Source organism: Pseudophryne corroboree, chromosome 6 (genome assembly GCF_028390025.1).
Source record: "Pseudophryne corroboree isolate aPseCor3 chromosome 6, aPseCor3.hap2, whole genome shotgun sequence".
NCBI lineage: Eukaryota > Metazoa > Chordata > Amphibia > Anura > Myobatrachidae > Pseudophryne > Pseudophryne corroboree.
This window is the reverse complement of record NC_086449.1, coordinates 188,650,483-188,667,960: the sequence shown is the minus strand read 5'-3', so window position 1 is coordinate 188,667,960 and position 17,478 is coordinate 188,650,483. Positions and strand designations below refer to the sequence as shown.

General features: G+C 48.5%; 1 protein-coding gene across 1 annotated transcript in view; it reads right to left on the bottom strand.

Moving 5' to 3' along the window:
- Positions 1-16,796, bottom strand: part of WDR76 (WD repeat domain 76) — a 212,794-nt gene extending 195,998 nt beyond the window's left edge. The window contains exon 1 of the mRNA XM_063925481.1: positions 16,367-16,796. Within this exon, the coding sequence (XP_063781551.1) occupies positions 16,367-16,426 (60 nt within the window). The 5' untranslated portion in view covers positions 16,427-16,796. The remainder of the gene's footprint in view (positions 1-16,366) is intronic.
- Between the last annotated feature and the right edge of the window lie 682 nt (positions 16,797-17,478).

The window sequence follows — 17,478 nt, the reverse complement described above, 5'->3', positions numbered from 1 at the left end:
TACATGAGCCACTGCTGTGACATTGTCCGACTGAATCAGAACCGGTTTGTTCCGAAGCAATGCCTCCGCTTGGCTTAGGGCGTTGTATATGGCCCTCAACTCCAGGACGTTGATGTGGAGACAAGTCTCTAGATTTGACCAGAGACCTTGGAAATTTCTTCCCAGTGTGACTGCTCCCCAACCTCGACCACAGGAGAGATACTCTGGCTCTGGAAGACAGGGTGATCCTTTGATGCATATGTAAATGGGACCCGTGCCATTTGTCCAGTAGATCCCATTGAAAGGTCCTCGCATGGAACCTTCCGAAGGGGATGGCCTCGTACGATGCCACCATCTTCCCCAGGACACGCGTGCAGTGATGCACTGAAACCTTTTTTTAGCTTTAATAGGTTCCTGACCAGGGCTATGAGCTCCTGAGCCTTTTCCATCGGAAGAAAAACCTTTTTCTGGTCTGTGTCTAGAATCAGGCCCAGAAAGTTCAGACGCGTTGTAGGGACTAGCTGGGACTTCGGTATATTGAGAATCCAGCCGTGCCTTTGCAACATTCTCACCGACAGCGACACGCTGTCCAGCAACTTCTCCCGAGATCTCGCTTTTATGAGGAGATCGTCCAAGTATGGGATAATTGTGACCCCCTGCTTGCGCAGGAGCACCATCATTTCCGCCATTACCTTGGTGAAAATTCTCGTGGCTGTGGAAAGCCCAAACGGCAACGTCTGAAATTGGTAATGACAGTCCTGTACTGCAAATCTCAGGAACGCCTGGTGAGGATGGTAAATGGGGACATGAAGGTATGCATCCTTTATGTCCAGGGACACCATCCAATCCCCCCCCTCCAGGCTGGCGATGACCGCTCTGAGCGATTCCATCTTGAACTTGAACTTTTTCAAGTACAAGTTCAGGGATTTTAGATTCAAAATGGGCCTGACCGAACCGTCCGGTTTCGGGACCACAAACAGGGTTGAGTAATACCCCTTTCCTTGCTGGAGAAGAAGAACTTTGACTATCACCTGTTGAAGATACAATTTTTGAATTGCAGTCAACACTAACTCCCTCTCTGACGGGGAAGCTGGCAGAGCCGATTTGAAAAACCGGCGAGGAGACACATCTTCGAATTCCAGCCTGTATCCCTGAGAAACAATCTCTATAGCCCAGGGATCCACCTGCGAGTGAACCCAGACCTGGCTGAAAAATCGAAGACGTGCCCCCACTTGAGCTGACTCCCTCCGGGAAGCCCCAGCGTCATGCGGTGGACTTTGCAGATGTAGGGGAGGACTTCTGCTCCTGGGAACTAGCTGCATGCAGCTTTTTTCCCTTGCCTTTTCCTCTGGCAAGGAAGGACGATCCCCGTACCTTCTTGCTTTTATTGGAACGAAAGGACTGCATTTGATAACGAGGTGCCTTTTTAGTATGCTGCGGGGGGACAGAAGGTAAGAAATTCGATTTACCGGACGTAGCAGTAGAGACAAGGTCCGAGAGGCCTTCTCCAAACAACTCCTCCCCCTTGTAAGGCAACGACTCCATATGCCACTTTGAGTCAGCATCCCCCGTCCACTGTCGGGTCCACAAGAGTCGCCTAGCAGAATAGACAGCATTTATTCTGGAGCTTAGTAAACAAATGTCTCTTTGAGCATCCCTCATATATAAAGCAGCATCTTTGATATGCTCTAGGGTCATTAGAATGGTATCCTTATCTAGGGTGTCAAGTTCCGTAGATAAGGAATCTGTCCATGCTGCGACAGCACCACAAACCCAGGCCGATGCCATAGCCGGTCTAACGATAGTACCGGAATGTGTGTAAATGTGCTTCATGGTAACCCCCTGCTTACGATCAGCAGGATCCTTGAGGGAAGCTGTATCCTGAGAAGGCAGTGCCACCTTCTTGGATAAGCGTGTCAGCGCCTTGTCTACCTTCGGCGAAGATTCCCATCGTATCCTGTCCTATTGTGGAAAGGGATACGCCATAAGAATCTTTTTGGGAACTTGTAGTCTCCTATCTGGAGATTTCCAAGCCTTTTCGCACAAGTCGCTTAGTTCAAATGAGGACGGAAAAGTGACCTCAGGCTTTTTCCCTTTATACATGTGTACCCTCGTGTCAGGGACAGGGGGTTCCCTCAGTGATATGCAAAACCTCTTTAATGGCAATAATCATGTAACGAATACCTTTCGCCACCGTTGGCTGTAATTTTGCATCCTCATAGTCGACACTAGAGTCAGTATCTGTGTCGGTATCTGTGTCAGTGATCTGGGATATGGTGCGTTTTTGAGACCCAGAAGGTCCTGGTGCCACAGGGACAGGCATGGTCTGACTACCTGACTGATCCCTAGCTTCAGCCTTGTCTAACCGTTTATGCAGTAAATTTACATTTGCATTCAAGACATTCCACATATCCACCCAGTCCGGTGTCGGCATTGCAGACGGCGACCTGACAATCATTCACTCCCCCTCCTCCTTAGGTGAGCCTTCCTCGTCAAACATGTCGACACACACGTACCGACACCACACACACAGGGAATCTCTTTTCTGAAGACAGGTTCCCCCTGAGGACCCTTGGAGAGACAGAGAGAGAGTATGCCAACACACACCCCAGCGCTATATGACCCAGGAGAAACACACAAAATGTTTACCCAGTAGCGCTGCTTAATGTGTAAACGCCAATAATGTGCCCCCCCCCCCTCTACTTTAAAACCCCCTTACACCGTGTGCCAAGCAGGGGAGAGTCCGGGGAGCTTCCTCCCAGCGGTGCTGTGGAGAGAAAATGGCGCTGGTGAGTGCTGAGGGAGAAGCCCCGCCCCCTCGGCGGCGGGCTTCTGTCCCGCTCAAACTTACTAAAAAATGGCGGGGGCTCTTTTATATACATGTACAGTGCCCACCTGTACATGTATATAGACTTTTGCCATAGGAGAGGTGTTTTATTGCTGCCCAGGGCGCCCCCCCTGCGCCCTGCACCCGTACAGTGACCGGAGTGTGTGATGTGTATGGGAGCAATGACGCACAGCTGCGGTGCTGTGCGTTACCTCTGTGAAGCACCGAAGGCTTCTGCCGCCTTAGACGTCTTCTGGCTCTGTGAGGAGAACGGCGGCGCGGCTCTGGGGGTGAACGCCTAGGACGAACCTGTGTTCACTCCCTCTGGAGCTAATGGTATCCAGTAGCCGAGGAAGCAGAGCCTATCATTTAAGTAGGTCTGCTCCTCTCTCCTCAGTCCCTCGATGCAGGGAGCCTGTTGCCAGCAGTGCTCCCTGAAAAAGAGAAAAAAATCCAAACAAAAATGCTTTCTAAGCAGGAAACTCAGGAGAGCTCCCTGCAGTGCACCCATTCTCCTCTGGGCACAGTCTAAAACTGAGGTCTGGAGGAGGGGCATAGAGGGTGGAGCCAGTGCACACCCAGAACCCAAAGTCTTTCTTAAAGTGCCCTATCTCCTGCGGAGCCCGTCTATTCCCCATGGTCCTTACGGAGTCCCCAGCATCCTCTAGGACGTTAGAGAAATAACTACTGAATGCAGAAGAGACTGAACACACTCAGACAGTGCTCTCGCTGTGGACGGATCTCGAGGCAGGCCGGTAGTGGAGAGCGACTGGGGAAAGGAAGGACTAGAAGGAAAGGAAAAAAAGAAAAGAAAGAACATAGCCCTCAATTCAACAACCTCTGAACCCAAGAATAGGAAGTGGTCATCCGCCATAAATTGCATAACCACAGCAAATAGCCTAGCACCCTGTGAGCCCCCGGATGGATGTCTGATCAGTCATGCTGCTGACTTCTCGTAAGGCTTGGTAGATGCTTTTCTTCGGCCTTTCCATCTCGGGAAGAGGAAACATGACCCTGAAAGGAAGGTTGGAACTTTGGATACCAGTGGGTATTAGAAGGGAAGAAATTTTGGTTTGGGAGCAGCAAATGGCAGGAACACCGAGCTACGGGATTAAACTACGGGTGGGGTAGACTCCCATTTGGTCAAAACCGAAACCAGGGCGGGATAAAAAGACAAAAGGCATCTGGAAATCTGGAACCTCTTGGTAGGAAGAGTCCAATGATCCGCAAAACGATCCTACAATTGTGCTGAAGGAAAGGTTACTGCCTCTTCTTCATGCGCTTGAATAAATAGGTATACAGAGGATTATCTTCCACGTCCATCCTGAGCAGAACAGATCGAACCACTGCTATTAAGGCCTCAACATTCCCCGAACTACTGTGTTCCTCCTCCTGACCAGATGACTGTTCCGGATCTAAATCCTACTGTAAATTGTCATCTGGCAGGAATGAGGCCTCAGAATCCGATTCATAGACCCCTTATTGTAGTGCAGGTAAAATAAGATTTTAATTACATACCGTTAAATCCTTTTCTCATAGTCCGAAGGAGATACTGGGAATCCATTTAGTACCATGGGGTATAGACTGGTCCACTAGGAGCCATGGGCACTATAGAAGCTTGACTAGGTGTGCTGGCTCCTCCCGCTATGCCCCTCCTACCAGACTCAGTCTAGAAAACTCTGCCCGAGGAGACGGACATACTTTGAGAGAAGGATATAGAAAAAGGAAAGTGGTGAGATTTCGAACCAGCACAACCATAACTAGAGGAAAGCCATGCTAACCAAAACTTGTAAACAGTATCAGCAACAGCCGAACCAAACAACATTACTTAACGAAGTAACAGTGCAGGAAGAATGAAGCACCGGCAGGCGCCCAGTATCCCCTACGGACTATGGGAAAAGGATTTAACGGTAGGTAATTAAAATCCTATTTTCTCTTATGTCCTAGGGCATCCTGGGAATTCATTTAGTACCATGGGGAAGTACCAAAACTCCCAAACTGGGTGGGAGAGTGCTGAGGTTCTCGCAGAACTGATTGACCAAACTGAAGGACCTCAGAAACCATAGTATCAAACTTGTAAAACTTTGCAAACGTGTTCGATCCTGACCAAGTAGCTGCTCGGCAGAGCTGTAAAAGCAGAGACAACCCAATCAGCTGCCCAAGAAGAACCCACTGACCTAGTAGAGTGGGCCTGTGCAGATTTTGGAACCGGCAAGCCTGCCGTGGAATAAGCATGCTTGATAGTGAGCCTGATCCAGCGTGCAATTGACTGCTTCGAAGCAGGACATCCAATTTTATTGGGATCATAGAGAACGAACAGCGAGTCCAATTTCCTGTGACGAGCTGTTCTCTTTACATACACCTTCAAATCCCTCACAACATCCAAGGACTTTGAAGTAGCAGAGGTGTCTGTAACAACCGGCACCACAATAGGTTGGTTTATGTGAAACACGGACACCACCTTAGGAAGAACTGAGTTCAGCTCTATCCTCATGGAAAATTAGGTAGGGGCTCTTGTGAGACAACGCCCTCAGCTCCGACACACGTCTTGCTGAAGCCAAGGCCAACAGTGTGACGGTCTTCCACGTAAGGTACTTTACGTCAACCTCCTGTAACGGTTCAAACCAGTCCGATCGGAGGAACTGCAGCACCAAATTGAGATCCCAAGGTGCCGTGGGAAGCACAAAAGGGAGGTTGGATGTGCATAACACCTTTCAAGAACGACTGAACCTCAGGAAGAGAAGCTAATTGTTTCTGAAAGAAAATAGATAAGGCCCAAATCTGGACTTTTATGGAGCCCAGACGAAGGCCCACATCCACTCCCGACTGCAGAAAAAGCAGGTAATGTCTCAGATGGAATTCTAGCGCAGAATATTGTCTGTTCTCACACAGAGACATATTTCTTCCAGATACTGTGGCAATGTTTAGACATTACCCCCTTCCTGGCTTGGATCATAGTCGGGATGACATTATCAGGAATCCCTTTCCTGGCTAGAATCAGCCGTTCAACTTCCATGCCGTTAAACCTAGTCGCGGTAAGTCTTGACCCTGCTGCAGAAGATCCTCATGAAGAGGTAGAGGCCACGGATCTTCTAGCAGCATCTCGAGGAGATCTGTGTACCAGGCCCTTCGTGGCCAGTCCAGAGCAATGAAGATTGCTTGAACCTTTTCCCTATTTTTTTTTTTTTTTTTTTTTTTTAGAATTCTTGGGATCAGAGAAAGTGGAGGAAACACGTACACCAGCTAGTAGACCGACGGACTTGTCAGAGCGTCTACCGCCACTGCTTGTGGATCTCTCGACCTGGAACAATACTGCTTGAGCTTCTTGTTGAGTCGAGAGATTCATCATGTCGATTTGTGGATATTCCCACAGACCTGTCAACCACCGGAAAACACCTCCGGGTGAAGGCCCCACTCCCCCGGGTGCAGGTCGTGTCTGCGGAGGAAGTCTGCTTCCCAGTTGTCTACTCCAGGAATGAAGACCGCTGACAACGCCACGGCGTGTTTTTCCACCCAGAGAAAAATTCTTGACACCTCTGACATCGCGGCTCTGCTTTTCGTTTCGCCCTGTCAGTTTATGTACTTAACTGCCGTCACACTAACTTGATTGGCCTGATTCTGAAGAGATGAGGCCTGCAGAAAGGCGTTGTATATAGCCCCGAGTTCCAGGATGTTTATTGGAAAGACGACTTCCTGACTTGACCATCTTCACTGAAACTGCACCCACTGAGTGACTGCTCCCCAACCTCTGAGGCTTGTGTATGTGGTTAGCAGAATCCAATTCTGAATCCCGAACCTCCGACCCTCGACTAGGCGAGAAGTCTGTAGCCACCACAGAAGGGAGATCCTGGCTTTTGATGACAGACTGATCCTCTGGTGCATGTGAAGATACGATCCGGACCATTTGTCCAACAGATCTAGCTGGAAGGGCCTCGCATGAAACCTTCCGTACTGAAGCGCATCGTAAGAGGCCACCATTTTCCCCAGAAGGCGAATGCACAGATGCACGATACCCGGGTTGGCTTCAGGACAGCCCGAACCATTGACTGCATTACCATCGCCTTTTCCAAGGGAAGGAACACCGAGACTCTGTGTCAAGTATAATTCCAGGAAATGAAGCCTCTGTGATGGTTCTAGGTGAGATTTCGGTAGGTTCAGAATCCACCCGCGATCCAGGAGTATTCTGGTTGAGAGGTCAATGCTGTCCAACAACCGGTCGCTGGACGGTGCCTTTATCAGAAGATCGCCAGGTACAGAATTATGTTCACTCCCTGTTTTCGGAGTAGAAACATCATCTCTGCCATCACTTTGGTGAACACCCTCGGTGCCGTGGAAAGACCAAATGGCATGGCCTAGAACTGGTAATGACAGTACTGCAGTGCAAACCGTAAATAAGCCTGATGGGGCGGCCAGATCGGAATGTGGAGGTATGCATCCTTGATATCCAGAGACCCAAGGAATTCCACCTCCTCCAGACCTGAGATCACAGCTCTCAGACACCCATCTTGAATTTGAACACTCGTAGGGTACGGGTTCAACGACTTGAGGTTCAGAATCGGTCTTCCCGAACCATCCGGTTTCAGTACTACAAACAAGCTGGAACAGTGTGTCAAAGTCAAAAAAATAAGAATTTACTTACCGATAATTCTATTTCTCGTAGTCCGTAGTGGATGCTGGGGACTCCGTCAGGACCATGGGGATTAGCGGCTCCGCAGGAGACAGGGCACAAAAGTAAAAGCTTTAGGATCAGGTGGTGTGCACTGGCTCCTCCCCCCATGACCCTCCTCCAAGCCTCAGTTAGGATACTGTGCCCGGACGAGCGTACACAATAAGGAAGGATTTTGAATCCCGGGTAAGACTCATACCAGCCACACCAATCACACTGTACAACCTGTGATCTGAACCCAGTTAACAGCATGATAACAGCGGAGCCTCTGAAAAGATGGCTCACAACAATAATAACCCGATTTTTGTAACAATAACTATGTACAAGTATTGCAGACAATCCGCACTTGGGATGGGCGCCCAGCATCCACTACGGACTACGAGAAATAGAATTATCGGTAAGTAAATTCTTATTTTCTCTGACGTCCTAAGTGGATGCTGGGGACTCCGTCAGGACCATGGGGAGTATACCAAAGCTCCCAAACGGGCGGGAGAGTGCGGATGACTCTGCAGCACCGAGTGAGAGAACTCCAGGTCCTCCTCAGCCAGGGTGTGCCCCTGACCAAGTAGCAGCTCGGCAAAGTTGTAAAGCCGAGACCCCTCGGGCAGCCGCCCAAGATGAGCCCACCTTCCTTGTGGAATGGGCATTTACATATTTTGGCTGTGGCAGGCCTGCCACAGAATGTGCAAGCTGAATTGTACTACACATCCAACTAGCAATCGTCTGCTTAGAAGCAAGAGCACCCAGTTTGTTGGGTGCATACAGGATAACAGCAAGTCAGTTTTCCTGACTCCAGCCGTCCTGGAAACCTATATTTTCAGGGCCCTGACAACATCTAGCAACTTGGAGTCCTCCAAGTCCCTAGTAGCCGCAGGTACCACAATAAGCTGGTTCAGGTGAAACGCTGACACCACCTTATGGAGAAACTGGGGACGAGTCCGCAGCTCTGCCCTGTCCGAATGGACAATCAGATATGGGCTTTTGTGAGACAAAGCCGCCAATTCTGACACTCGCCTGGCCGAGGCCAGGGCCAACATCATGGTCACTTTCCATGTGAAATATTTCAAATCCACAGATTTGAGCGGTTTAAACCAATGTGATTTGAGGAATCCCAGAACTACGTTGAGATCCCACAGTGCCACTGGAGGCACAAAAGGGGGTTGTATATGCAGTACTCCCTTGACAAACTTCTGGACTTCAGGAACTGAAGCCAATTCTTTCTGGAAGAAAATCGACAGGGCCGAAATTTGAACCTTAATGGACCCCAATTTGAGGCCCATAGACACTCCTGTTTGCAGGAAATGCAGGAATCGACAGAGTTGAAATTTCTTCGTGGGGCCTTCCTGGCCTCACACCACGCAACATATTTTTGCCACATGTGGTGATAATGTTGTGCGGTCACCTCCTTCCTGGCTTTGACCAGGGTAGGAATGACCTCTTCCGGAATGCCTTTTTCCCTTAGGATCCGGCGTTCAACCGCCATGCCGTCAAACGCAGCCGCGGTAAGTCTTGGAACAGACATGGTACTTGCTGAAGCAAGTCCCTTCTTAGCGGCAGAGGCCATGAGTCCTCTGTGAGCATCTCTTGAAGTTCCGGGTACCAAGTCCTTCTTGGCCAATCCGGAGCCACGAGTATAGTTCTTACTCCTCTACGTTTTATAATTCTCAGTACCTTAGGTATGAGAAGCAGAGGAGGGAACACATACACCGACTGGTACACCCACGGTGTTACCAGAACGTCCACAGCTATTGCCTGAGGGTCTCTTGACCTGGCGCAATACCTGTCCAGTTTTTTGTTCAGGCGGGACGCCATCATGTCCACCTTTGGTCTTTCCCAACGGTTCACAATCATGTGGAAGACTTCCCGATGAAGTCCCCACTCTCCCGGGTGGAGGTCGTGCTGAGGAAGTCTGCTTCCCAGTTGTCCACTCCCGGAATGAACACTGCTGACAGTGCTAACACATGATTTTCCGCCCAGCGAAGAATCCTTGCAGTTTCTGCCATTGCCCTCCTGCTTCTTGTGCCGCCCAGTCCGTTTACGTGGGCGACTGCCGTGATGTTGTCCCACTGGATCAATACCGGCTGACCTTGAAGCAGAGGTCTTGCTAAGCTTAGAGCATTGTAAATTGCTCTTAGCTCCAGTATATTTATGTGGAGAGAAGTCTCCAGACTTGATCACACTCCCTGGAAATTTTTTCCTTGTGTGACTGCTCCCCAGCCGTTCAGGCTGGCATCCGTGGTCACCAGGACCCAGTCCTGAATGCCGAATCTGTGGCCCTTTAGTAGATGAGCACTCTGCAGCCACCACAGAAGAGACACCCTTGTCCTTGGAGACAGGGTTATCCGCTGATGCATCTGAAGATGCGATCCGGACCATTTTTCCAGCAGATCCCACTGAAAAGTGTGAAATCTGCCGAATGGAATCGCTTCGTAAGAAGCCACCATTTTTCCCAGGACCCTTGTGCAATGATGCACTGACACTTTTCCTGGTTTTAGGAGGTTCCTGACTAGCTCGGATAACTCCCTGGCTTTCTCCTCCGGGAGAAACACCTTTTTCTGGACTGTGTCCAGAATCATCCCTAGGAACAGCAGACGTGTCGTCGGAGACAGCTGCGATTTTGGAATATTTAGAATCCACCCGTGCTGTCGTAGTACTACTTGAGATAGTGCTACTCCAACCTCCAACTGTTCTCTGGACCTTGCCCTTATCAGGAGATCGTCCAAGTAAGGGATAATTAAGACGCCTTTTCTTTGAAGAATCATCATTTCGGCCATTACCTTGGTAAAGACCCGGGGTGCCGTGGACAATCCAAACGGCAGCGTCTGAAACTGATAGTGACAGTTTTGTACCACGAACCTGAGGTACCCTTGGTGAGAAGGGCAAATTGGGACATGGAGGTAAGCATCCTTGATGTCCAGGGACACCATATAGTCCCCTTCTTCCTGGTTCGCTATCACTGCTCTGAGTGACTCCATCTTGATTTGAACCTTTGTATGTAAGTGTTCAAATATTTCAGATTTAGAATAGATCTCACCGAGCCGTCTGGCTTCAGTACCACAATATAGTGTGGAATAATACCCCTTTCCTTGTTGTAGGAGGGGTACTTTGATTATCACCTGCTGGGAATACAGCTTGTGAATTGTTTCCAATACTGCCTCCCTTTCGGAGGGAGACGTTGGTAAAGCAGACTTCAGGAACCTGCGAGGGGGAGACGTCTCGAACTTCCAATCTGTACCCCTGGGATACTACTTGTAGGATCCAGGGGTCCACTTGCGAGTGAGCCCACTGCGCGCTGAAACTCTTGAGACGACCCCCCACCGCAGCTGAGTCCGCTTGTACGGCCCCAGCGTCATGCTGAGGACTTGGCAAAAGCGGTGGAGGGCTTCTGTTCCTGGGAATGGGCTGCCTGCTGCAGTCTTCTTCCCTTTCCTCTATCCCTGGGCAGATATGACTGGCCTTTTGCCTGCTTGCCCTTATGGGGACGAAAGGACTGAGGCTGAAAAGACGGGGTCTTTTTCTGCTGAGATGTGACTTGGGGTAAAAAAGGTGGATTTTCCAGCTGTTGCCGTGGCCACCAGGTCCGATGGACCGACCCCAAATAACTTTTACTCTAAGCAGCTCTTTAGGAGAGCCACCTAGATTGCACCCTTCTCGGCCGGGCACAAAAATCTAACTGAGGCTTGGAGGAGGGTCATGGGGGGAGGAGCCAGTGCACACCACCTGATCCTAAAGCTTTTACTTTTGTGCCCTGTCTCCTGCGGAGCCGCTAATCCCCATGGTCCTGACGGAGTCCCCAGCATCCACTTAGGACGTCAGAGAAATATTGTAATGCATATGCCTTGTACTAACCCCATGCACATGCCCGCTGCTCGTGCACTCAGTCTGCCGTGGGTGCACATATCCGCAATTTGCGTAGGATCGCTCCGGCGATCATGCGCGTGATATGGGTATTTACGGCGGAGTTTGTGAGCGCATAGAGGGTTATCAGAACATTACATATTTAACCCAAATAGTGCACATTGTACACATAGCCCCCTGCACCACATCAGAAAGAAATAGCTGTTTAAAATGGTAACAGAACAAAGGGATTCACCTTTACAGGATAGGAGGGGACAGAACAAGGTTACAAGGTGGTGTTTGGTATCCAGCTGTAGGGTATTTTAAGGGAAACATTCTGGTGTTGGTTTGAGGAAGATCGCATTTTCCTGTGGATAGTTAGATGCAGAAGTAGAATATAGGTTTAAACTGTATTTACTGTATATTATGTATGCGGGGGGAATCCAGAGGAGACTACCCACAATAGCAGTTGAGAAAGACATAGCCCACCTTTTCAAATCCACCTATGACCTCTTCTGTAATGTAAAGACACATCCCTGTGTCCAATGGACAATGAGATTACAGTGACCATTGTATTGTGTATGCATGTTGTGTATAAAAAGCCCATTGTTGCCTGGCCGGTCAGAAGACTCTGAACGCTATCTGTATGACCAGCGGAGGACCGGCCGGGTTGCGCTTGCGAACATTCTCACGTATGTACATTCTCTGTAGCCATTATTCTGTTTAGATTTACTTGTTAGCCTGTAGTGTATGATTTGTACTGTTATACCTTTTGGAATGAATCCAACGTGGCCTTAGAACCCTGTGGTTGCAACTACAAATCAGTGTTGTGTCTTCACTTTACTGCAAGGGTTTTAAAGTGTATTTATCTGTATAAAGTGTATTGGTATTGATAAGGTGTACGCACTGCGGTTACTTTATACCGTCAGCGCTACTTAAGGTTTAAAGATATAACATTGTTGCAGTACTTTGCTGCTAAAGGTTTAAAGTGTAATCTTATCATTGCATTATATCATTAATAAGGTTTAAAGGTTATCCATTGTGTGTGCGCACGCTGAGCGTACTCTGTACACTCAGCGCGGCGTGTGTACGCCAAGTACGTACCACGTGCGGGACTCTGTACGCAAATAGCGTACAAAGTGCGTAGCACGTGTATTTGGTCTAGCGGCCATAGCTGCTCCACGGTAAGTGTATTTAGAGGTATAGCTTTACGGTCTAAGATAATATCGACATTATCAAGTGTTTTGCAGATGAGGTGAAACTGGAACAATGATCTGGGTCTGTATCAGTTTTTGAATGGCGTCCTGTAAAGTTATACTTGCCTCTTGTGAAACTGGTAAGCCTGATCTGAAGAAACTGTGAGGTGAGAGCTCCTGGAACTCCAGTTTGTAGCCCTGGGAAATAAGATCTATGACCCAGGGATCCTGGCACAATCTTGTCCAGATGTGACTGAAGAATTTTAGCAGGGCTCCCACCTGCCAGTCTTCCAGGCATCGCGGTCCACAGTAATGCTGAAGGTATTGAGGAAGCAGAGCTTGAGCCCTGATCCTGTGAACTGGCAAGTTGCTGGTTTGCGTGGTTTACCTCTAGTGCCTCTGGTGGCGGTAGAAGGACTTCTAGATTTGCCCCTAAACTTGGCAGTCTGAAAGGACTGTAAATTGGGTCCTGAGCAGGTCTTCCTAGCTGGGGGGGCTGCAGAGGGAAGGTATATGTACTTACCTGCAGTAGCGCTGGAGATCCATTTGTCTAGGTCATCTCCAAATAAGGCCTCACCTGTGAAAGGTAGGCCTTCTACGCCTTTCCTGGAGTCTGCATTTGCAGTCCACTGGCGAAGCCATAGACCCCTGCGTGCAGACACTCCCATTTTTTCCTATCCTCAGGATGAAAAGTTAAAGATGATAGCAACCGTTTAGGGATTTGAAATTTCTTATCTGGATTAACCGACGGTTCTTCAAACAGGGTATATGGGGGCAGATGTATTAAGCCTGGAGAAGGCATAAGGAAGTGATAAACCAGTGATAAATGCAAGGTGATAACGCAGCAGCCAATCAGCTCCTAACTATTAATTTACATATTGGAGCTGATTGGCTGGTGCATTATCACCTTGCATTTATCACTGGTTTATCACTTCCTTATGCCTTCTCCAGGTTAATACATCTGCCCCTTAGTTCCTTTGACACAGGAAAAGTGGCTGAGGATTTCTTCTTTATATTAAGATTCCTCACTCTCCTCTGTCACCTTATCAGAGATATTCAGAACTTCTCTGATAGCTTCTATGAGAGCCTCTATTCCCAGCGAATAGTACCCTCCCCCACCTCCATTTCTGACCCCTCATCATCAGAGTCAGACTGCAGGATATGGGCCAAAGTACGTTTCTGCGGACAAATGGCAGGGGACTGAGACGCTGGTTTGGATACGGAGTCCTTTTTCATGAACTCAGTCATAGACTGTCTTAAGTATTGCGTCTCTCTCATTCTGGGATAACTTAGTAGAAATGGAGGAAATCATTCCCCTAATAGAGTCTAGCAACGCTGGTTCAGCCCCACTAGCCTAGGAAGGGATACTACAGTGAGTACACACTAGTGAACGCCCTGGAGAAGAGGAACACTGCTTTACATGAAACACACTCTTTGCCTGACATACTGTAACAGTGACAACACACACACATAACAGTGACAGCGCGCACACACACACGCACATGAAAAGGTTAAATGCAGAATTAACCCACAAAGAGCCCTTCCAGGGAGAGACAGATTATGGAACCAGCACACGGCGCCCTAATTGCTAAAGCCAGTTTAGCCAGGTCGCAGACTAAGTACCTAGATTGGGGACTTAGTATACTAATAATCGTCCCCCCCCCCCCCCCCCCGCTATGAGCCCCTGGTATCGCTGAGGCAATCTGGAGTCTCTCCGGAGGAGCAGCGCGTCCCTGTCAGTCAGTGTGTGTCAGCTGCAGTAGGGAAAATGGCGCCTGTAAGCTGCTGGATCCGCTCGTTGTGAAGCCACACCCCTTCAATGGCGCACGTTCTTCCTGCTATTCTTTATACTGGCTGATGCATAAAATGGAGGGGACTCCTTTTATGGCTTTGATGCCAGTCTGGGTACTGTGTCCGCTGTGTAGCGTCTGTGTCCGTACAGAGTCTGGAGATGCAGTCCGCCACGTTTAGAATCCGTGCTACTCCGTACCCTCTTGCCGCCATAATGGCCGGCGAACCGCTAACTGGGACGCCGACATAGTACTCACCACTCTTCAGGCTCTGTTAGGGGTGGCGGCATGCTGCGGGAATGTACGCTTGCCGTGGTGGGGCTTGCGAATAGTTCCCTCAGGAGCAAATGTCATGACAGCGGGGAACGGGACCATTAACCCTTCAAGCGGTTACCTGCCTGAAATAGGAAGACAGAGTGCTTGGTCTCTGCCTTGCTGGCACAGGAACAAAATGTTGCTTGGCTGTTGAGACAGCACTCCAGGTAAGCAGAGATTGTAGAACTTTAGGGTACGGTAAAGGCTCGTGCTGGCTTTTGTTAGTTGTATTATGTCTTTCTGTACATAGACAGGACAGTTATTTAATATGAAACAAAAAAAAAAAACAAACATTTGTATCTGCGCAGTAACTCCAAATTCACAAAAATACCAGATACCCTCAGCTAGCTGCTTTTACACGCACACTGAACTGCTGAAGTCATATTTCACCTCCGACCGCCAGAACACTACGGATGCACAGTCCTCTCCTGTCCACCGAAAGCCACTAAAGTGAGGTAAGAACAGAGAATAGCGAGAAGGTACAGGTGTGGGTCTCAGAAGAAAACTGCAGCACAAAGAAGTAAATAGATGACAGTGACAAAAGAGAACAGTACTGGTGGCTTGAAAAGTCAGCAACAAGGGCAGAACACTATTTCACAACCAGGAAAGTGGGACTCTTGTAGCTACCATGGAAGAAGATGCTGCTGTCGCCTCTGACAAATTTACATCTGCAGTGACATATCTATAATGTACTATTGAGTCAGACAGAGGGCCAGAAAAGAAACACTGTTCTGCAGGAGAACTCCCATTGCCTTCTACCGGTGACACTGTCGTAAAATTGGTACCAGCACATACTTTATCTTTCCAAATACATTTTTGGAGAAACAATGGCATTAGCATAGGGGAGGGGGGGGGGTACGTGGGCACTCACTGCACATACACTCTTCTTTTAAAAAGCTTATGAATGTTTCAGTCACCCTTTGGTGGCATATGAGTCACTTGTAAACCTTACCATTGAGCCAACAAGTCTACTTACACATTGCCCCGACACCCTAATAACTTGCCATGGAGCACCAACACATTATTATCGTATTACGAAGCAGATGTATCAATATTCACCAATTTTATCCATACTACACAATCATATCGCTGCTGGCCATAAACATCTCCACAATCCGCATCAATGTGACAGATCAACAACCCGGTGCCAGGACAGGTCCCCCAATATCTTGGTGTCCTGGTGAATACACATATAGAAGAGCAAAAGGCATCAGCTACATCATCCTAACACATTACAACTGCAAGAATCAGAAACCATTGGGTAAATGTATGAAGCAGCGAAAAAAGTGGATAAGTGAGCCAGTGGAGAAGTTGCCCATGGCAACCACTCAGCTGCTCTGCATAATTTTATAGTATGCAAATTATAAATGTTACTTAAATGCTGATTGGTTGCCATAGGCAACTTCTCCACTCATCACTGCTTCATACCCCCCAAGTGCGTTGTGCTAGCTTCTGCGCAGTGGCACCTGACTGCATCTTATACACAATAGTGTGGTGTGAGATCATATTGGGAAAATTTAATAACCCTAATAAAAACTACAAAAATTACAATAGTGCAGTTTGGGTCACACAATTATTTTATTTTCCACTTACAGATGCTGTACACTTCCCCCTGCTCAAATGTATGAGCAGCTTATGCGACAGCTATCGCCATCAGGGCTACCATTATGTCACATCTCTACTCCTATATGTAGTGATGGAGACACAATATAAGTATAGATGTGTGATAATGGCTCCCACACAGTACACTACTCACCAGCGGTATACGGGGAACCTTCTTACCCCTGGCTCTGGCTGCTGAACGGCGGGAAGACATGGCACGGCCGCTTACACAAGGGTGTATATATAACAGCAGTCCGCAAGATGACAGCGGCAATTTCCCGCCAGCTGAGTTATGTAAAAAAGTTTATGACGGATATGACGTCACTGCCAGATTGAAGCCTGACTGCACCGCATCCGCCAGGACAAGAGTGGGAATGGGCAGATATACTATATTCTATGCCCAGTTATGAAGATAATTATGCAAAGATGGGCAGTAGGCAAGGAGTTGCAGTGGGACTCTAGTTGCGGTAGGATAACACATCTCATGACACACTGCACATTTTGAATGTTAGGGGATGCTGGCTGGGAGATGTAGTTCCACAGCAGCTGGAGTGCCACACACGTTGCCTATCCCTTTATAAGGAAACACCGATTTCATGTGTTCTTATAGAAGCTATCAAGGGTGTGACTGAAGATCCCTCATCAGTGCAATCAGCTGCCAACAACCGTTCAATAAACGCTGCTGCTGTGACATGATGTTAAAGATGGTTACACACTCCGTACCACACTGATTGGGCGACTTTGGGGTCTATTCCTGTACATTCTGGACCGGCTACCAGAAAATGTCACTAAGTCGCATAATATTCATACAATGGAATACAGTATTCCAGCAGCGTGGCAAGCGCTAGAAAGCCCCTTGCAGGTTCGCTGCGCTCAACACAGGTTATATTCTCCCGTGGCGTCTGTATTCTGGCGGTGGCATTTCACCACGGTAGATGCTAGAATCAAGTGGGCTAAGGGACCTTTTCCGTAAGGGGGAGGAGTTACGACGCAAGGGGGAGGACAACCATTTCACCACCTGTCATGATCCCGGCGTCGGCATTGTGACCGCCGTGATCACGAGAGACGGTGTTGTGATAGCCTCCTGATGCAATATATAGCAATGTTAGGTAGCCATTCAGGAAAACATACCTGTCTACCAACAATATATTCTGTGATCCTGGTGAGCATTGCCACAAATTAATTACAGCGATTCCGTTAAGTGTTCTCACTGCGCATGCACCAGCAATTCTATGAGGCGCTAGGGATTAAGGGATGGGAATCATT